Raw genomic sequence first — 22886 nt, forward strand, 5'->3', positions numbered from 1 at the left:
CCCTTCCCCCTTGCGCTTCCAGGTGAGGCGATGCCTCGCCCTGCTTCAGCTCTCGCTGGTCAGGCTGCAGCAGCTGACCAGCACCGATTGTCCGGCACTCCCTAGTGAGATGACCCCAGTACCTCAGTTGAAAATGCAGAAATCACCGGTCTTCTGTGTCGCTCGCGCTGGGAGTTGGAGACTGGAGCTGTTCCTATTCGGCCATCTTGCTCCGCCCCCTTATTTTTCTTTACAATTGAATTGAGGATAAGCAAGTGACTGGATGTTTTAGAAGGATTCTTTCTACCCATTATTTACTTTCAACACGAATAAGCATTTTACACTTCAGTCTCTATCTCCTAGGTGTAGCTAATGCTACCAATGTTGGTTTCTTTACTTCCTGAGCCTGTAACTTAGAATGTAAAGGAACTCATTTTTTTCTTCAACATTTTGACACTAATTTCCATAGTACAATGAATTCTAAATGTATAATATTTCTGTTCCTAACACTGTGTTGGGATTCCATAACATAAGAAATATAAGCTACAACCTTAATTCCAAGGGCCTTAAAATGCAGTTGAGGACATAAGATCCACTCATTACAGTAATATTAACAATTTAACTTCCTGTTTGAGACCCATGATCCAGAGCTCTCTGTAATCTGTAGAAGAAACCGGTTGAAATAGTTATCCTTCTAATGAACTGCAGTAATTGATGACACAGCTAACATGTCAGGATGTGTCCCCAGTTCATTTTGCCTGATTAGTCACTGATCATTAGAGTTAATGGTGTTTGTTTTGGAGCTCCTGATAATATATCATTCCATGTGCCAGAAAAACTAAGTGTGGGCAAAGAAGAAACAAACGTATGAGCAAAAGTGTGTTTTTTTAAAGCACAGCTCCATCTATGAACGGGAAAGATCCTTGGGCTGGGATGTACAATTGTGTGAGGATTTTGGACTTATGAGGTTGCTCACTAATAATAATATTTGTATGACCCTTTGTTTTTTTTGAAGAACAACAGTTATGTGAGAAATGGTAAAATCAGGAAAGTGACTTGTCTAAAGTCACACAGCCAACAGTTGCCAAATCTTGGCTTTAAGTGAATTCTTTGACACGTCAAAGTAATTTTTTCAAAGTAATAGTTATTATCAAAAGAGCAAACCAGTCAATACTATTTTTAAAATAAACCTTTAGGAAAGAAGAGGGTGAAATTAAAATAAATACAATCTGAGGCTTCTAAATCTTGGAGTTTCGTAGTAGGTTTATACTTGAGCAAAGTTTTAAAGTCAAATATTCCATTTCATTCAGTTCAGTAAATACTTATTAAGCAAATACTATATTCTGAGGGGTATACAGCACAAATTATGTTGGGGTAGATATTACATAGGATAATAATTAAAAGACCCACAAGACAGAGAGTACACACAATTTTGATTGTAATTGTTATGAAAGGCCTAGGATTATAGTTCTTAGGAAGATGCGTTTTGCTGGAGGCTGGACAAAGCACATCATAGTTGATGGAACTGAATAAACCAAGGCATGAGGGTGGGAAGACTAATGACAGTTTTGATGAGTAGGGTTGTGTTCTTGATGCCTGTTCTATAGGTCCACTGTGGGAAATTGGTGGGAGGTATAGTGATAAAGATAAACTGAAGAAGACACTGGGAGGCCATGATTTTGCACTAGAGAAAATAATTTTCTTTTTTCTTTTCTTTCTTTTTTTTTTTTGCAACAGAATCTCACTCCGTTGCCCAGGCTGGAGTGCAGTAGTTGGCACACTGCAAGCTCTCCCTCCCGGGTTCACGCCTTTCTCCCGCCTCAGCCTCCTGAGTAGCTGGGAGTACAGGCACCCATCACCATGACCGGCTAATTTTGTTTTTGTATTTTCAGTAGAGATGAGGTTTCACCATATTAGCCAGGATGGTCTCGATCTCCTGACCTCGTGATCTGCCCGCCTCGGCCTCCTAAAGTGCTGTGATTACAGGCATGAGCCACTGTGCCTGGCTGAGAAAATAATTTTCATACACAAAATAGTTCTATTTGATTCATATTTGGAGTTAAAATACTACAAGATTTTTTTTTTTAATTGAAGATACTTTCTGTTATTTACAGAGAAGGATTGTTAAGGAAAGAAACACACTCATTTACTGTATAGTAACTGTTCTGCTTATGGCCTTTGCATCTTTTAATGTTTATGACTCTCTAACAAAATGTTTTAAAAACATTTCATTAGGAATGTTCCAAAAGAGCAAATAATGGGAAATTTACTCTTCGAGACTTGCTTGTGGTTCCTATGCAACGTGTTTTAAAGTACCACCTTCTCCTCCAGGTATGTAACTTAAAACAGTTTGTTTATTGTCCATTTATTCACTCAACAAGATATTAACGAAGCATCAACTACATTGCAGATATTCCATGTGTTGGGCCCAATCCCCTTAACATTTTGAATTATTATTATAGTTAAGTGGGAAATAACAGAACAGCTGGACATTTTTTCTTCCTTTTAGCAAAGATGATTCAGTAGAGGCCATAAATCATATTTTGTGTCCTTAAAACAGGACTGGCTAGAAACTAATTAAAACAAGTCAAAACAAATAAAATATTTTTTCAACCAAGTCTTCTATAGCTATCAGTATTCATTTATGAGCATCTCAATATCGCAGTGCACTTGAATTTTGGCAGATTAATCATATTAGACCTTTTGCCTTATAACAGCTAAAGAGAACTGTGTCACATTCCATATTGCTTTCTACTATACTAAATTATAATAAGACTACATTTATTTTGAAGTGATTCTTGTTATAACCCACAAAGCTATGGTTTCCACGGTTAGTCTTCTAATGAGGGTGGAGAGTCTTATAAATTTAATTTGATAGCTATACCAGGAGACTCATTAGTTCTGCTCCAAAGAAATGTCTTACTGTATTAGTCTGTCAACTCTGCTGATGCTTGTGAAATGTCATTTTAAAAAGATCTACTACCTGTATGTGAAATACAATTTTGTGTCGGCTGTGCTTTGTATATCTTGTATATTAAATTTCTTGAACTGTAGCTGCAAAATTATTAGTCATCTCTATTTTTGTTCTACTGAGAAATCAGAAAATTCAAACCCTGATTATTCCTTAAAATGCATTAAAACATTTATGAGACCTAAACTCAAGACAACTTAATCAAATTGGATTTTATGAAAAAATAATAAGGACGACTCAGGCAATCAGTTTCCAAGGCATCCTGGGACTAAAAACGTGTCCAAAATAAGATAATAATTTATTTTGTAACTTTGGTGTAGTCAAGTATCGATTGAAGGTTTTAGAAGGTACAGCTTTTAAAAAATACCTATTTTGGTCCTTACAGGATTTTACACAGACTTATAAAAGTATAAAATACAACCATACTTTTTTGAAATTCAGTAAACTTTTCCCCCTAATTTCCCTTGGGTTGTTTTATATTTACAATTTTAAGAGTATGTTTAGTTCCATGATGACTTTTAAAATAGGAAAATTTTATTTTGGATACTACACATAGATAAAATTCTAGAAATGTTTTCCCTCTCAAAATTCTATGGAGTAAAATTTATTTGTTGTCTAGAAATCTGTTGAACAAATGTGGTTATCAATTTGGACTTTTTTACTTACTACTGTATTTTAGTGGGGAAATCACTTGAAATGCTTGATGATTTGAAATCACAGATTCACAAGGGTAGAATATTTTATAGTGGGTGATTGGGAACTTTAATAACAATTTTTATTTAATGAAGTAAAAGTAACTTTTAAGGAATAAAAGAATACAATTTTGATGGATTTATTATACTTAATAGACTCATCTTTAGGTCCTGTTTATAGCAGAAACACTGGTAGTATTGGATTCATTAAAGATTTTTGTGTGGCTTCTCTGTGCCAAACATAGTATTAGGCACTCATGATACACGACAGACAAAGCTCATCATTTAGAAAGGAAAAATGAAGTGTAAACTGCCAAGTATCACACAATGTAGTAGGTACATATAAGGTACAGAACCGGCATGGATAAAGGCCTAAATAATTATGTATAAGGAAGCTGGGAACTGAGTAGAGGCCTCTGCCATAGAAGACACCCCAGAGGAGTAACTCTTGAGTTGGGCTTTAAAGGAAGAGTAAGGGGTCGATAAGTAGATCAGAGGGGAAGAAATTTGTAAGCAGAAAAAATAATATTTCTAATGGGATTAGATATTAGAACATATTTTAAAATTGCAATTAATTTAGTATGAATAGAATATAAGTTGTTTGGGTGGAAGTGGAAAGAGAAATTGAGAGAAGTTTGCAGAATTCAGATCATGAAGTGTCTAGGAGGTATGGGTGACAACCTGAAGCTTTCGTGGGGCATCACAGAAGTCTGAGCAGGGTAGAGACAGGATCTGATTCATATTATGGAAACCTACCCCTGATGACAACAGAGTGACTGGACTGTAGTGAGGAGAGACTGCAAGTCGGAAGGCCAATCAGCAGCTCATTATGATTACCTGGTTTTGTTGTTTGTTTGTTTGTTTTAAGAGACAGGGTCTTTCTCTGTTGCCCAGGCTGGAGTGCAGTGGTGTAGTCATGGCTCACTGCAGTTGGGCTCAAGCTGTCTTCCTGCCTTAGCCTCCCAAGTAGCTGAGACTACAGGCTCATGCCACCTTGCCCAGCTAATTTTTAATTTTTTTTTTTTTGTAGAGATGGGGTCTTGTCATGTTGCCCAGGCTGGTCTCAAATTCCTGGACTCAAGTGATCCTCCCATCTCAGGCTGGAAATGTGCTGGGATTACAGGTGTGAGCCACCATGCTTGGCAAATAATTATCTGTTTGAAAAACAGCAAGGATCTGAACCTAATTAGTGGCAGTGAGGATGGTTCCAAGGGGGCAGGATCAAAGTTAACATCAATAGGACATAGTGAGGGAGAGAGAACAGGGAGAAGTCTGGGACCTTTTAGGTTTTGGCTTAAGTGATTACATTGATGGAAGTGCCATCATTCAATAAAACAGAAACAGGATCTAAGAATAGGATTCTGGGTGAAGATGGATTAAGTTTGGGGAATGTTGGATTTGAGGAGCCTTCGAAATAATGAGGTAGAACCATTTAGTTGGATGGATGAGTCCAAGGCTGTGTGAATTTTGGGTTGAGCACGTACATTTGACAGTGATTGGCCCATGAGGTGATAGTTGACATTATGACAGTGGTTGTGATAGAATTTGTAGAGTATGTAAAATAAAGTAAAATAAAGAGGACTAGGGTGAAAACTTAAGGAACAATAACTTTCTAAGAAGCAAATGAAGAAACTATGAAAGACTGAGGAGTAGGCAGAAATTTAGGATGGACAGATAAGCAATTGTAACAGCAATAACAGCAACAAATAGAACATCTCGATGTCCCTGAAATGAAAGGAGGGATGCAGTCAAAAGAATCAAAAGCTATAGAGAAGCCAAGAATAATAATGAGTAAAAAGTATGATTTTAATCATTGTGGAATCTTTCATAACAATAGGGATCAATGTCAGTGTAATGGTGGTGGATAGAATTCAGATTCATCTTTGAAAAGAAAATGTCTCATGATTTTTTGGTGTCTAGTTGGTCTTACAGTTTGAAATTTTTTATGGAAATGGAGCCCAGACATATTAGATTTATCACACTATAGAGAGAAAACCAATAATAATGGTTTATTTGTAAAAATGTTTTCTTTAATATGTCTTTGTTTTAATTTGAGAAAGTAGTACTAAACCATATCTTCCAAATAGGAACTGGTCAAACATACCACTGATCTGACTGAGAAGGCAAATCTGAAACTGGCTCTTGATGCCATGAAGGTAGGGCAGATTCATCAGTAACTTGTTTATATTTTTTATTCTTGCCTAAAGACAATGGAATTCAAATTGCTAATATATATGGTAATATATATGTATAAAATAATATATATAAATAATATTATGACATCCTAATGTATAATACACATTTGCTTTTAGTGGGGACAGCTGGATTTTTTTTTTTTTTTTTTAACTGGAATAGGTATCCTTGCATGGATTTAATTGTTAGACAACACATAAAACAAGAAGTATATTAAAATCATTTAGATACAAGTATAATAACTTTCATAACCATGAGGAATTATTTAATATCATGGTATTTTTCCCATTCTTTTCATGGTGACTAATAGAAAACGTTGGCTTGTGTAAGTCGTAGGCCAGCTGGTGGCTTCAGAACCCCATGTGACTATTTTCTTCATATGAAGATATCTGCTAGGTTTATCCTTTTGGATGCTATGACTTAATACAAGTGAATTTCAGTTTGTTTAGTTTTCAGGTAAATATGAAAATTAAGAACTATGAATAGATAAAGACAGACATTTTGAACATACTGGGGAATATATAAAACCTCAGTTTCCACATTATGTTGAATAAAAATGACTTTGAAATGAGATATTTGCCAATAACTTAAAGCGTAGGGAAATATTTGTTCTTAAAAACAAAATGGCGGCCGGGCGCGGTGGCTCAAGCCTGTAATCCCAGCACTTTGGGAGGCCGAAACGGGCTGATCACGAGGTCAGGAGATCGAGACCATCCAGGCTAACATGGTGAAACCCCGTCTCTACTAAAAAAATACAAAAAAAAAACTAGCCGGGCGAGGTGGTGGACGCCTGTAGTCCCAGCTACTCGGGAGGCTGAGGCAGGAGAATGGCGTAAACTCGGGAGGCGGAGCTTGCAGTGAGCCGAGATCCGGCCACTGCACTTCAGCCCAGGTGACAGAGCGAGACTCCGTCTCAAAAAAAAAAAAACAAAAAAAACAAAATGGCAAGGTGACCCTGCTCAGAGCAGTGCATAATTACTTAGCTGTGTCCTTGTACCAATTCGTGTTAGCTTTGCTGTTTAGCTGATTGTCTATTACTAACAGGAAACACCACACAATTACTTATTATTATTAAAAAGTCAAACCAAGTTCCAGTTTTTAAAGAAGTTGTTTATGAATCTATCCTATGAAAATCAGACTTCTATTTAGAACAAAGTTAGGAACTGCTTTTTGCAGAGTTCTGTCCCTACTGTTGCAGATGAATTTAAGAGGGTAGAGAAAAAAGAAAAAGAGCTCAGAAAACAGGAAAATCTGGAGCGCATGTAACAAAAATAGCTAGTTACAGTATGGAAAGATTAGCTAATGTTTCCTCAAATATGAGAAAAGACATTTTAAAATAGGTGAAGGCACATGGAGAGACACGGCCAGCATTTTTTGTTCACTTTAATTCATGAATTAAATTTAGTTCCAGCATATTGTGCTATTTAGTTCCTCACCTCTCCTTTACTTCTCCTGAATCCATATACGGGTTAACTCTTTAAAATTGAACTGGTTTCCTTGACTGAATGCTTTCAGGAACTAAGAAGATTTTAGCTGGTTGCAAAAATAAAACAGTCTTGCTAGATTCATTATCTAACTTTTGGTTACTTTTCTCCCTGCTAATTGTTCATGATTGCCCTTCTTCTAACCTGTGTAAAAATATCATGCTCTCAAGGTCAGTAATTAACGTGCTTGGAATTTCTATTCTTCCGACCTAGTTTCCTTTTTGTTGCTCTATTGTGGTATATTTTGTTTTGTCTTTTAAGGCAACAACATCCTGACTCTTCTCAGTGGTGTAGCAAATGACAGCTCTTCAGTCTTCCCAGCTGTACTTCAGACATTTTAAAATTGCCTCTGTGATGCAGCTTTGATTGACTGGGCGTTCATTTTATTGTCTTTGAAAAGTTACAGTGGTTACTTTTACCACTAATGGAATTAATGATGTGTTTTCTTTCAAAGCAGTTTGCATCTCTAATCTTAGTGTGCCTTCTTTTTCTACCCCTTTCTTTATTGTCTAGGACTTGGCACAATATGTGAATGAAGTGAAAAGAGATAATGAGACCCTTCGTGAAATTAAACAGTTTCAGCTATCTATAGAGAATTTGGTATGTAATTATCTTTCCATCTCGCTTCCCCTCACCCCCACATCAACGACATTCTAGGATTTGTTGTTGAAGAAAACATAGTTTTTACCTTCAAGTTTCTACTGTTGGATGTTGTTGCCAATCCCTTTGTTTGGCAGTGTTCATGTGGGTGTCTGAGGGCACCTGCGACCTGTTCGTGTCTAAGGACTGTGTGATGGCTTGCCCCTTTTACCTTAGTCACATTCTGCCTCTTCTCCCAGCAGTCTGAATCTAAACATAGGAGTCCACTTTTTTTTTTTCTTTTCTTTCCCTCGTCCCCATACATACTCACGGCTGATTCCTATTCATTTATTCATTTTATATATATTTGCTGTGTGACTATTATGACCCAGACACTTTGCTTGGGTCTGGGACTGTAACTGTGAACAAGACAAGATTGAGGAGACAGTTTAAAATAAAAAAAAAAAAGAGTTAAAAATGCCATATTGAGATTAGTGCTGTGAACTGGCTGCTATAACTGAAGATTATAAGGGGAGTCCTAGTTTAGATAAGTTGGTTGGAAAAAGTCCTTTTAAGTCATTTGAACTGAGACCTAGAAGATAAGAAGCAGCCAGCCACACGAAGATCTAGGGGGAAGTGACCCAGGCAGAAATCGTAGCAGGTGAAATGCTCAGAGTTGGGGAATAAACAGGTGTATTCAAGAAGCTGAAAGGTAAGAGTGGCGGGAAATGGAGAGTGAAGGGAAGGATGGTAGGCTCTGAGCCATGAGGGATGGGCAGGGCAATTGCGTAACACAGCCTTGTAGGCCAAGATGCTGAATTGGGATTTTATGGTGACTGCAGTGGGAAGCTATTAAAAGGTTTCTATCAGGGAGTATTACAACAGACTGATTGACATTTCAAGAAGACCCTGTAAGCAGGCAGCCCAGCCAGCAAGCTGTTGAAGGGGTTTCAAGAGAGGATACAGCCTTGGATTAATCTGTGGGCAGTGCAAATAGAGATGAGTGAATTTAGGATACATTTTTGGTAGAGCAATTTCATCGCTGTTTTCTCTGAAACATTGTAAACCTCTTTCTTTTCACACATGCAGCCACATACCCATTTCAGGACACCATCATCTGCCAGTTTTCCAGTCACAATAGCCTCTCATCATCTCTTCACATAGTTGCAGTTCCAAAATGTGGATTTCTCAATTTGCTTTCTCAAATTTGTCAAGATTTTTTTTGTTATGGTCTTCAAGATTCAGTCAGTATTCCTTGTCTTGATATTTAGGGTCCTCAGTGATCTGGACTTAAGCTATTTTCCTGAACTCCTCCAGCTAATAACTGTCCCTACGCTTTACATTGTGGATATTTTGCTGTATGATAAGATCTCCAATTTGACATACGTTTCTACAGTTCTGCCTTCAATTGTAATCTCAGAGCCTAGTATGTTTTTTCCTATTATTCCCTATCAAATTTATTCAAGGTGCATCTAAAATAAATCCCTTTTCCGAATCTATTATTTTTCCTTTTTAGAATTCCATAGCGTATTTCTTGGACAGCTGTGTAGCCTTTAAAAATTGTGGTAAAATATATATAGCATTGGCTGGGTGTGGTGGCTCACACATGTAATCCCAGCACTTTGGGAGGCCGAGGCGGGTGGATCACCTGAGGTCAGAAGTTTAAAACCAGCCTGACGAACATGGTGAAACCCCATGTCTACTAAAACTACAAAAATTAGCCAGACATGGTGGCGTGTGCCTATAGTCCCAGCTACTGGGGCGGCTGAGACAGGAGAATTGCTTGAACCCGGGAGGCAGAGGTTGTAGTGAACTGAGATCGTACCACTGCACTCCAGCCTGGGCAACAGAGCGAGACTCCCACTCCATCTCAAAAAAATAAAGTGTATGTATATATGTGTGTGTGTGTGCCTGTGTATGTATATATATGCATACACATACACATTAATGCTATAAATATATATATAGCATTAATTTGCCATTCTAATTATTTTAAAAATTTATAGTTCTGTAGCATTAAGTGCATTCATGATATTGTGTGAACATCTCTGAAACTTCATCTTGCAAAACTGAAACTCTGTACTTATTAAACATGAACTTCCCGTTCTTCTCTTTCCCTGGCCCCTGGAAACTACCAATCTACTTTCTGTCTCTATAAGCTTAACTACTATGGGCACCTTATACAAGTGAAATAATACAATATTTGCCATTTCATGACTGGCTTATTTTACTTAGCATAATGTCTTCAAAGTTCATCCTTGTAGCCATGTGTCAAAATTTTATTTTTTTGATTTCCATTTGTTTAAGGCTGAATAATATCTAATTTTATATAAATACCTCACTTTTTTCATTGATGAACATTTGGGTTGCTTCCTTCTTTCAGCTATTGTGAATAATACTATTATATTATTATTGTCACAGATGTACCAATATCTATTCAAGTGCCTGCTTTTACTTTTAGTTATGTACTCAGAAATAGAATTTCTGGGTTGTACGGTCATTATGTTAATTTCTTGAAGAATCGCTATACCATTTTCCACAGCAGCTGCACCACTTAACATTCCTACTACCAATGCACAAAGGTTTCAGTTTTTCCACATCCTCACCAACACTTACTATTCGGTTTGTTTGGATAACAGCCATCTTAATGGTTTTAAAGTAATATCTCATCGTGGGTTTGATTTGCATTTTCTTAATGATTAATGATGTTGAATATTGTCTTTGTGTGTTTCTTGGCCATTTGTATATCCTCTTTGGAAAAATGCCTATTCAAGTGCTTTGCCCATTTTTGAATCAAGTTGTTTTTTGTCATTGTGTTGTAGAAGCTCTTTTTTTGTATCCTGGATATCAATCCCTTATAAGACACATGGTTTGCAAATATTTTCTTGTGTCTTTTGGCTTTTCACTCTGTTGATATTGTCTATGATGCACAAAAGTTTTTAATTTTGACAAAGTCTCATTTATCAATCTCAAAGAAATCATTGCTGAATCCATTGTCCTAAGGTTTTTCCCCGTTTTCTTCTAAAAGTTTTATAGTTTTAACTGTTATGTTGGGGTATTTGAAACATTTTTAGTTATTTTTTATTTATGGTGTAGGTAATGAAGGGTCTACTTTTATTCTTTTACATGTAGATATCCAGTTTAACAGCACCATTTATTGAAAAGTCTATTCTTTCCCCATTTAATGGTCTTAACCTTGCTGAAAATCATTTGACCATATTTGTGAGGGCTTATTTCTGGGTTCTCTACTATTCTGTTGGTCTATATATCTCTTTGTATGCCAGTACCACATGATTTTGATTATTGTGGCTTTGCAATAAGTTTTGGAAAGAAGTCAGTAAGTATGAGACCTCCAGTTTTGTTCCTTTTCAAGGTTGTTTTGACTATTCAGAATCCCTTGAGATTCCATAAGAATTTTAGAATGGAGTTTTCTATTTGTGCAGAAAACATCACTGGGATTTTGATAAGAAACATTTATTTTTATATTTATAGTGTTAATCACACATCTCTGCCCTTTATTAAAATGGAATTTCTGGATGTTAGTGATTTTCAGTCAGTTCTTTTTTCCCCTAGCATATATAGGAAGTGCTCATAAACACTTAAAAATAATTTAATTATCAGCCTCTGGGAAAAATAGCTCATTATTTTAAATCATTAAGTCAGAGCTTTTCATCCTTGAGGTCCTAGCTCAAGAAAGCCAGTCTGGACTTTATAGACCAAATTAGCACCCACCCCCACCACCCAACCCCTTTCTGTACTCCTTCATGGCAGTTGTGCATTTGTAATTTCTTGCTTCTGTGAATATATGTCCCTCCACTGGGCAATGTGCTTCACGAGGGCAGTGTCTGTATCATTTTGCCATACACCTGTTACGGTGGTTGGCACACAGTAGATGCTCAAAAAATATTAGTTGCCCAACTGTCTTGTAATTTGGACCCTTCCAGTTGAGTCTTTCTTTTCATAGCTAATTTCCCCTTTAAGAATATATAATAATTAGGCCGGGCGCGGTGGCTCAAGCCTGTAATCCCAGCACTTTGGGAGGCCGAGACGGGCGGATCACGGGGTCAGGAGATCGAGACCATCCTGGCTAACACGGTGAAACCCCGTCTCTACTAAAAAATACAGAAAACTAGCCGGGCGAGGTGGCGGGCACCTGTAGTCCCAGCTACTCGGGAGGCTGAGGCAGGAGAATGGCGTGAACCCGGGAGGCGGAGCTTGCAGTGAGCTGAGATCCGGCCACTGCACTCCAGCCTGGGCGACAGAGCGAAACTCCGTCTCAAAAAAAAAAAAAAAAAAAAAAAAAAAAAAAAAAAGAATATATAATAATTAAAATCAACTGATGTCCTTGACATACCCCCTGGCATTACAGAGGACAGACTTATTTATCATGTAGATCTGAGCTTTTTAGAGTAAATATGCTTTAAAAGTGTAAAAAATGATAAAATTTTAATGTAATAAGGTAGTTGTCTTGAGTAAGTATCTCTACTAGCGTTTGTTTTATTTTAATGTGATTATGAAAAACTCTGACGTGTACATTTTATATTTTAGAACCAACCAGTTTTGCTTTTTGGACGGCCTCAGGGAGATGGTGAAATTCGAATAACCACTCTAGACAAGCATACAAAACAAGAAAGGTAAGAAACGAAGAATTCTATTTTGAAAATAAGTAATTAGTGTCAGAAAACTGAGAAGACCTTACAGACAGTTCTTCCAGTGTGAAGTAGGGGAAAAAAGGAAGAAGTACAAGGAGACAGACCAACCCATGATTTCTAAATTTTTAAAATTTAGTTTATCTTAGGCATTCCCACCTGGGTTCTGGTATCTATTAATTTGTCTTAAGTTATTAAGAAGGAAGTAACAAGTATAGATGATCAGCTGGGATACATTAAAATGAGAAGAGCGATAAAGTAAGAACAGGTAACTACCGTAAAACATCATTGAATTTTGGAATATATTTTTAAATAACTGAAAATAATAGAAAAATGCCCTAAGAAAGAAGACCAAGTGAGAATCATGTAGTAATATTTTCTTGAGGGAAATTTGCAGATGCAGTTCTCGAAGATTAGTAAGCTTGGCCCAGAGTCCTTAATTATGTATACATGTGATCGTCAAACAGGTTTTTGTGGTTGACAGTGATCATTTTCTGGAATCTTTGGAGAAGCAAAAGCCAGCAGGGGGCAGCATCAGCTCTTGCTTCCACCTCAATAACCCCTGGCTCCACAGGTCCTTTAAAATACTCTCTGGTTTAATAGACGTTAAAAGTGATGCAAGTGTTACAGCCCTGTGAATGTGTCATTATCATTGTGTATAAAAAAAAAGTGTGTTAATCTCTGAGAGTTTATAAAAATACACAAGTATTGGTACTGGCTGATGTGGTTTTAAGGTTTATTGTCTCCCCCAAGTTATGTTGTTCTTAATAAGAAAAAAGTATTAACATGGGAATTTCACCATAACTTCCGCAGTTTACACTTGGCTCATATACCATTCAATTTGTGTTTTTAGATGGTCAGTTAAATCATGAGGAACAACATAGAGGGTAAAAGCACAGTTTCCAAAATTAGACCTGTTTGTGAATCCCGTTACATGCCTCACTAGCCATGTGACCTTGAGCAAATTATCTAACTTCTCTAAGCCTCAGTTTCCTCCTCAGTAAAATGAAGATGGTAAACAGTACCTACCCAGCATGTGGTCTTGGGGATTTAAATTGAGTCATGTTTGTAAAAGGGATGAACAACACTTCTCAAGGCATTCTGGCTGATTCCTGGTAACTTCAGTAGAAGCTGCTACTGATGTCATTAATATTCTATACGTTTTTAGCTTTTAAATTAAAAAAGAAGGTAATTGCTCATGAGCAAACTTTATGGCTTATCTCATTTGGCCCTTTCAACAACTCTGCAGTGTGCGTTTTACTCTTATTATGATTTTTGCCCATTTTTAAAATGAGGGAACCAAGGCACAAAGGCACACTGAGGCCATTTACAAGGTAAAGGGAAGTTCCAAGATACACACAGTTCTTATAACCACAAATCCCCCATTGTTTTCAATGTGTGATACTACTTTGTTGTCTTTAATGCAAAGAAAAAAACATTTGGTTGCTTTAATTTTATCTTACCAAAAAAAATTAATACACATGCTTCTAAACCATTTAAAATCAATCAATTAATCAATCTCTCTTTCACAGGCATATCTTCTTATTTGATTTGGCAGTGATCGTATGTAAGAGAAAAGGTGATAACTATGAAATGAAGGAAATAATAGATCTTCAGCAGTACAAGATAGCCAATAATCCTACAACCGATAAAGAAAATAAAAGGTGACTTTTGGAAACTAATAAGTGTAATTTACTTATAATCTTGAATATTAAGGAAAGGTATGATAATACATTAATGTGAGATGTGGCTTATCAATCCAGATGTTTTTGTTTCTAGAGATTGATTAGGTACATACCTTTGTGAGAAATAACTGGATAATGCCAGATCTGATCATTTCTAATGCCCTAATGATCCAGATAGTAAAATGCATTTGGCATAGAAATTGTTATAGATGTGAAGTTGACTACAGTAAGCTTGATTGTTCAGTTTGTACATTGATAATATTGTGAGGGGTTTTTGGATAGTTATGGTGGTATTCTTGTGAATTTAGAAACATAATGTTGTTAATGACATATTAATCTAAACAATATTAATTTTAACAGTGGTCTTATGGCTTCTACCTCATCCATACCCAAGGACAAAATGGGTTAGAATTTTATTGCAAAACAAAAGATTTAAAGAAGAAATGGCTAGAACAGTTTGAAATGGCTTTGTGAGTATTTCTATTTTAAAAGTGCTTTTATTTTACTACTTAAATCACTTATGAATAATGAACAACCAGTAAGTGTACTCTAATGCTTGTAGCATGTGTAATGTGTACAGAGACAAGGGAAATGTTTTGCTGTGTTCAGGAGTGCTACTAGGCTGCTGGCTGCTTGATAACTTTGGTCTCCTAGGAGAGGAGTTTTGTTGAATTCCTTCAAAAAGAAGAAAGAGGGAGCTCTAATCTTCTGTTTGACTTTCTTATAGGCCTGTTTTAGTTCTTTAGCTGTCAGCAGCCCAAGAAAATATTAATTATTCTAATGATAAACTTTTTATGTAATAACTATATTTTTTAAATTATATGCCTTTAAATAGAAATACCTGCATGTGTACTTACACAGATATGTAAATGTATATCTTATTTTTAATAGAAAGATTGAATTATTCTCTGTTTTCACTCACTTATCATTTGAATCTTGGCTAAAATGCTTCATGTATTTAAGGAATGCTTTACAGGCTTGATTTCTTTAAGTGGTTTTTAGTTCTATTAAGGAGGAAGCTCAACAAAGAGGTGGAAAATAAATCAACTCTGTTTCAAAAGGAATGGCATACAGAGATGTAATAACCAAGAACATGTCATTATAGGTGTTTCTTTTTAGTTTTGATGTTTAAGGATTGAAAGGTGCACAATGACCCTTTTCGTGGAAATATATAGGATGCCCTGAAATAAAACTGTTAGCAAAATGTGAAATTAAGGAAAACTACATTTGGAATTTGTTTCATTTGGGTTCTAAGATTATTTACCATTTGTTGACAAATTCTATCAGTTTTTTTCTTTGTTTTAAGAAATGCTCATGTTAATGTAAAGTAGAGGTAGGAATAGGATGTTTTATTGTGGTTCTGAAATTAGGAAAATAAAGATTCTCAAGGTTATTTTATCTAACATTTTGAGATACAGGATTCTATAGCCAAAATATTTAAGCTTATAGTCAGTTCTGCGTTTATCTATTATCCCTGCCATAAACTGGCTGCATAATGAAAGCTAAGTTATTTAACCTCTCACAGCCTCAGTTTCCTCATCTGTAAACTAGGGATGATATTTACTTCAAATTCTAGGTAATATGTATCAGCAGAGTGCTAGCCAAATAGTACAATAGCAGCCATGTGATACTGAACAATAGGTGATACCTATTGTTATTGCTATTATTATTAATAATAATTGCATTTGGGATTCTAGCATACTTATGAGTACTTATAAAACTACATAACATCTTTCAGTATACTAATTTTTCTTTTTAGGAAGTCACTTGGAGTTGAACAATTTGAATTGGAGTGGTAGGATGCTGGGGTTAGTGGTAATATGCAAAGACAGAGCTGATCTCGAGCCTTTACTCTTATATGCTAGGCTATCATTTTTGTGATGGGTTTTGTTTGCCTTTATAATCTTCAGGTGAGTGAAGGAATGTCTACAGAGGAGAAAAGTTGAATTTCATGTCCCAGAGCAGAGAGGTTCCTTGGACTGTATGATAGACATATCAGTCACTATTTTGTTCAGTTGCCATAAAACAAACAGTTAATTTCTAGATATGAGAGACTTGATGGCCAGGCGTGGTGGTTCATGCCTGTAATCCCAGCACTTTGGGAGGCTGAAGTGAGCGATTCCCCTGAGGTCAGGAGTTCGAGGTCAGCCTCACCCACATGGTGAAACCCCATCTCTACTAAAAGTACAAAAATTAGCCAGGTGTGGTGGCGCGTGCCTGTCATCCCAGCTACTTGCGAGGCTGAGGCAGGAGAATCGTTTGAATCCGGGAGGCAGAGGTTGCAGTGAGCTGAGATTGTGCCACTGCACTCCAGCCTGGGTAACAGACTGAGAGTCTGTCTTGAAAAAAAAAAAAAAAAAAAAAAAAAAAAAAAAAAAAAAAGACAGAGAGAAATTTGACAAGATAAATACTGTTGTCAGCATTTGGCTTCTCTCCTTAAGCATGGTCACCTTGTAGTCTAAGATAGCTGCTAGAGCTCTAGGTATAAAATCTATGTTCTAGGTAGCAGAAAGTAATCCCACTTTTATGGATTCCTTGTAGAAATACCACCAGCTTCTGTTACATAATACTGACCAAAGTGTAGTCATGTGGCCACACCTGCCAAGGGAGGCTGGCAAATAAAACCTTTATTCTAGGTAGGATTCTTCCTGGCTAAAAATTAAGGTTCTTTTACTATGGAAGAAGGGAGGAATGGGTAGTTGTAGGCAACCAGGAGCCACCGCCTTACAGGTTTATACATATAGTATGTATGGATTTAAATTGTTCCACCACAATAAGGAAGGCTGCAGCACGTGCACAGAACCTGGGATTCTTAATCTTTGATTATTTTCCAAGCACCTCAGCAATATAATAACACACCAGTAGAAGTAGTTTTTGTTATTTTAGAGTTCTGTTGAATGTCCATGCAGATAGTGAGAGGGTAGAAGTACCTTTTTGGAGAATTGCTCAGAGTTGAAGTTGAGGGCTTCTATAAATAAGGGTTATATTATATATGGTAAAATAAAATCTGAGCAGGCATCAGAATATTCCATTGTTTTATTTCCTTCTTTTTTGAAGTTCATCATGTAGGAAAGCCCTGATGATGTCTGCTTCCAGCTTTATAAGACAGATTTTGCCTGTCTGATGCTCATAAAAATAGAATAACGTAGGTAAATCCTGAGGTTTGATTTTGCCGATGGTTCAAATTTTGCTGTTTATCCATTATTTTATCCATGTATTAAATCTGTATCCATTATTAAATCCTTTTTGATAAGTCATGGAGAATAAAAGAAAATAAATCCTGCAGCATCAATGACAATGCATGAAGAACAGCAAACCTTGTGTATCTCCACAGGATGGCTTCTTCCCAGTGTCTTTAGCATCAACACGAGTCCCTTGAGTTCCCCTAGAGCACTCTGGACTATTGCTTTGAGGAATTCTGTAAAGGAAAGGGAGGCATTGGTGAGAGGGCGGAGGGAAATCAAGGGAGCTGTTATTTTTAAGAGTGTTGAAATGCTTGCCATTTCTATTTACAGAAGATGGCAATTCTGTTTATAGGATGATTGGATCATTTTTATTTAAAATTATTGCAAATCACTGTTAAGGCACTTAAAATACTACGTTAAGCCTCTAAATTAAGGCTCTTAATTTAGAACATTAAATAAGGCCATGGAAAAGCATGAACACTAATAAACAATAAGTATCTGGTGAACCCAAATATTCTCCCCAGAGGTGACCTAAATCTCAGCCTTTGTCTCTCCCAAGCACATCCCCATACTTGTTCAGCAGTCATGTTCTCTGACCTTCTTTGACCATAACCACTTCCAGCATTTAAAATACGCAGTGAACCACATTAGAACCTGGCAAACCTCCATAAGAAAGGCTGAACAAAGAGAAAAGTAGCAGTGACCCACTTGGATAGGGCAGGAGGATTTTTTTCCCTTTATTTTTTTATTTTGTGATAAGTGGTAGCAGGACTGATATGTTCTTGAGGTTGTTGGAAAAATTACTGAACAAAATATACCAAATAGAGTACAAGGGCTGTAGTTCTGGGGGCCATAATCTAAATAAGGTATTTAAATCTTTAAGAGGCTGATCAATATGCTTTGCTTACTTTTATTTATTCCAAAAGAGTTTTTTTTTTTTTGGTCACTAACTGTCTCTCACAATTCCATTTAGTCATCTGTGAAACAGAATGGCAAATAGTTTTATTGGGTTAAGCTGGTTTTCATAATAGTGCTGGAAAATATGGATATAACTGCCTATAGCAATGTTCAAAATTTTGTTAAGAAGCTATGGATATGTTTTCTCCAAATCCAATATAACCATTGTGCTTTTATGAATTTTTCTGTGAGATTTAAATTAATAAACCTTGTCATACCCATTTTGTAGCTCAGGAAACCAGCAGTCACAGGAGCCTTTGAGCAAATGCGTACAAGTTTGATGTTGTGTCATTTACAGTACAGTTGAAGATCTCAGTTCACAGGAGTTTCTTTATCCATAACGATGCTAAAATAAGCAACTGGACTCAGATCTTGGCATCTAAAACTGGAGTCTGGGTATTTTGTATTTTTTGTTTTTGTTTTCTCACTGTGAATAGGGTCTAGCGATCAGACAGTTTTCTTAAATGTCCCAGGAGTAAGTTAAACCTGAGTAAAAAATAAAGAGGTATGATTATATTTAAGTTGGTGCAAAAGTAATTGGGGCTTTGCCATTACTTTTAATGGCAAAAAAAAAAGGGTTTTTTTAAAAAAGAAAAATTAGCAAAAGGATAGGTAAAGTAAGAGGCATACCATAAGCATCACATATGGTAGTAACGGGTCGATTCAGAATTAGCCTTTGGAGTACTTTTTTGAAGGGAAATGAAAGGTGCTCTTGCCTAGAATTTCTTCTAACCGACCTTGGCCCAGTTCTTGAAATTCTAACAATTCTCATTTACCCCCTTGAATGAAGAAAGACCCTTTGAGATGCATATGCCCTCACTACTGCGAGTATCTAAGATGTCTTGACTGTGTAATAAGTGCCTGGCACAGTTCTACATGAATTACCTAAAAGAAAATAGCATAGAGGTCAGGCATTGTCTACTGAAATACTAGCCCAGGATGTTTATCTTTTAAACACAGGGACTAATGGTAGTGGAAAGAAGAGAATGAGAATTGGGGGATGGAGATTCTAGAGCTCCAGAGGGACTCTGGGACCAGGATGCACTATCCTATTGGTCATCCAGAGGGGCAGCCCCTGCCTGAGCTTTGCATTTCCCAGAATGAGCCCTGAGAGGAGCTTCCCTGTTGGGATGGAGCAGGGAGCGAGAATGTAGCTGTTAAGCTCCACAAATCACATTTAATCTGAGGCACAGTGTTTCTTTCTAATTTATTCCCTGTCTACTTCCAGAAGGAATTTGAAGTCACTCACAATAAAAGCACACATGCTGCAGAATTAAAAGAAAATTTAAATAATCAGAGGTCAAATAGAACAGTGTTTCCAAGTATTATCTTCAAGCTCAGGCTCCACTAGACAAGAATATTTTCTTGAAGTTTAGTTTCTGTAGTTCATATGATAAAAACAAAAAGCATGTTTCTCACATTTCAAACCTAGAGTTATATTTCATCAAACATAATTTGTTTTAATCTAAAGATATTGCTCAGATACTTTGAATACCAGAGAGAGAATTACCAGAGGAAATTTTATTCATTCTGCAAATATTTATCGTGTACTTGCCTTGATGCCAGACACTGTTGGAAGCCCTGGGCTTATAACAATGAGGGAGCTGTTGCAATTGAATTTAAGTATTATTATTTCTAAATATAATAATATTCTGTTAGTATATAATGGATTAAGTTTCAGAACTGAACTCTTGATATTTCTATTCAAATCATCTCCTCCTTTAAACCTCCATTTACTTAAGGATCAACATATGGAGTCACAAAAATTGCGCTTGATACAGCCCCGTCTCGCCTCTTGTAATCAATCTCTCACTAATCTCTGCACATCACCTCTGAACACCTGCCTGAACTCTCTCTTGCCACCCCTGGGTTACATCTTCTGCATGTCTCTTTAGCTTCTGCATTCCCTACTTCTTCCCCACTAGTCCTTCTTCACAAGCATCAGAGTCATCCGATGCTAAGACTACCTCACTTAGAAAGCTCTGTTGGATATTTATTGTACTTGCTATAACATCAGAGTTTTCGCTAGGATGGAAGAAGGCCCTGACTGGTTTTATCCCATCCATCTTTCCAGCCCCATCTTCCATTAGTTTTTCCTGTGCTTGTTTTTTTTTTTTTTTTTTTTTCTAGTTAGATTGTATGTTTCTGTTCTTAGAGAATGCCCAGGCCTCAGATATTCACACATAAGCTTTCGCTGCCAGACCTCATCTTTCCCCCTGTTCTTTGAATACGTGGTTCTATATCCTGCAGGTCTTGGCTGTAAATGTTACTTTGTGAGGGAGATCCCTCCTGACCCCTACGCTAAGTGAGTAATACCACCTTTTCTGTATTCTCTCACAATTGTATTTATATTGCCAGACAGAAATTATCCAAGCATCCTGTTTACTGCCTTCTCTTAATCCAACAATCCCTCTTCCTGTTAGAATCTGTTACTTGTCGACTCAGTTTTACTTCTCTTTTCTCCTAAAGAATAAGGATTCTGTTTTGTTTGTTAGAAGAGAAGTTAAGTTGAACCACATGGTTAGAGATGTGGGAAAGGGGAAAAGAAAGCCTCATGGATCAGGGAATGGAAAGAAAGTATTGTGTTTGTTTGGTGTGAGTGAGGCTCTGGGATAGCTATGGCCTCTGAGGGATTTGAGAAGGGGAAAAGGCCTTTTGAGATGCAGGTGTTTGGAATCTCAATTTAGCTCCCCTTTATGTTCTTTGAAATGCTAAGTAAAGAATGAAATTATTTTTTGTTTATTTTGATGTACTTTTAGCGGCCCAAGGCTGAACTGCCTGGGTCCATGGAATATGGGATTGCCATTAGATCTATTTGCCTATTTAATGTCTGTTTCTTGCATGAGGGCAGGGATCTTGTCCCTGTTGTTCACATGCATGATCTGTCCTAGCATAGTATCATATTTTTGTTGTAAATTTGAAATTTTACTCTGTAAGTTTTCTGACAACGAAGACAAGGGGAAAAAAAAGACTTGATGAGTTGTGGCATTCTTATTTTCTGACAAAATATTGCAACAGCCCTTTGCGGGAGAAACTTTTTCCCGTATGGTAAGAAGGCTATATAGTGTGGATCCTTAGGTAGGAGACATTGAAAAGCATATTCTCTACCAGCAGCATTAGATTTGTTGAAATTCTTGAAGTTGATGCCATAGGTCAGTATTTCTCTTTTAGGTAAGCCTTCAACTATGTAATTGCAGTTTTGCTAAGGCATTTTTATAGACATCTAACCTGATGCTAGCCCTTCCAGATGTTTCTTTCTAGTAGTCTGGCTTGCTTGGATAAAATTTTTGGAACCAAACAGGATAGACTGTTATCATTTTATCTAGCCTGTCATTTAAGTAGCATTGATCTCATTCATTTATATACTGAAAACTGTAGAAAAATATGCAACTCATATGGTGGTATGTGGGGCCTCCTTGCTCCTTGGAGATGTAGACAGAGGTTAGCCCAGATTCCAGTTTTAGGGTCTGAGGTGCTCAAGGCTCACATGCATTCTCACATTTCTCTCTCTCTCCATGTTCTTGATTCATTGTGGCTTTTTTGGTTTCTGTGTGTGTGTGTGTGTGTTTTAATTTTCCCACCTGTCAGACCCAGGAGAAAGGATCTACGCCTTTTCCATTTTCCACCTGAAATCCATTCACGGTCTATTTTTTGTCATGCCAACAGGCGTCACAGTGGGGCTTATGTCATGCACCTGTTCCCTCTGCTGTTTCACTGGTCTTTGACACCCTCAGCAGCACCTGGAGCGTGACCCTCCCCACCCAGCACTGCTCCCTGCAGAGGACCAGCGCCCCTTGCCTCACCACCCCTTTAGGGAGTGGCTAGTCAGGCCAGACAGAGTGTCTCCCACACCTGTCCTGGGATTTAGAGGATAAAGCCATGTCATGTTACCCATCAATTCAAAATTAAGCTCTCCAGTGAGTGTTTCAGAAAAATTGGTCTTTGTTGTTAATTTTTGAAAGACCCATGTTTCTATTATTAAAGGTTTGGCAACAAATTTCACATTCAAATGTGAAAATTTAAAAGATTCATTTTGTTAATATTTTTGCCCAGATGGAGATGCCTACAGTATCTGCATGAAGCTGTCAGAGTTCTAAAGCAGGCCTAAGAAACAACAGCTACTACCACTATGAGTACTGCTATGCCTGTCTTCCCTACCTATCCCCTTCTCTCTCTCCTCTTTTTCATCTTCTTCATCAGAAGGTTTGTTTGGATCTTCTCAAATGTATAAATAAGTTTCTGTTGAGACAACACATTTCTTCTCTTAGAACAAGGGTCAGCAACATTTTGTTGTAGGGGGCCAGAGAGTAAATGGTTTAGGCTTTGTGGGCCATATGGTCTCTGTCAGAGCTACTCAATTCTGTCATAGTTAACTACGAATGCGGCCATAGATTCACATAAATGAATGAGTGTGGTGTGTTCCAGTAAAACACTTGGTGGTTGTATTTGGCCCGTGGGCTGTAGTTAGTGACCCCTGTCTTACAGCACAATAAGATGACTTAGGCCTAGAGA

General features: G+C 37.1%; 1 protein-coding gene across 1 annotated transcript in view; it reads left to right on the forward strand.

The window, feature by feature from the left end:
* LOC108522647 (guanine nucleotide exchange factor VAV3-like) overlaps window positions 1-14706 on the forward strand; it is a 233856-nt gene extending 219150 nt beyond the window's left edge. The window contains 6 exon segments of the mRNA XM_017862992.1: window positions 2215-2310; window positions 5730-5798; window positions 7833-7919; window positions 12447-12532; window positions 14080-14210; window positions 14591-14706. Coding sequence (XP_017718481.1) covers window positions 2215-2310; window positions 5730-5798; window positions 7833-7919; window positions 12447-12532; window positions 14080-14210; window positions 14591-14706 — 585 coding nt within the window.
* Window positions 14707-22886: the final 8180 nt, after the last annotated feature.

This window comes from Rhinopithecus bieti, unplaced genomic scaffold, assembly GCF_001698545.2.
Source record: "Rhinopithecus bieti isolate Rb0 unplaced genomic scaffold, ASM169854v2 scaffold_66334, whole genome shotgun sequence".
Lineage (NCBI taxonomy): Eukaryota > Metazoa > Chordata > Mammalia > Primates > Cercopithecidae > Rhinopithecus > Rhinopithecus bieti.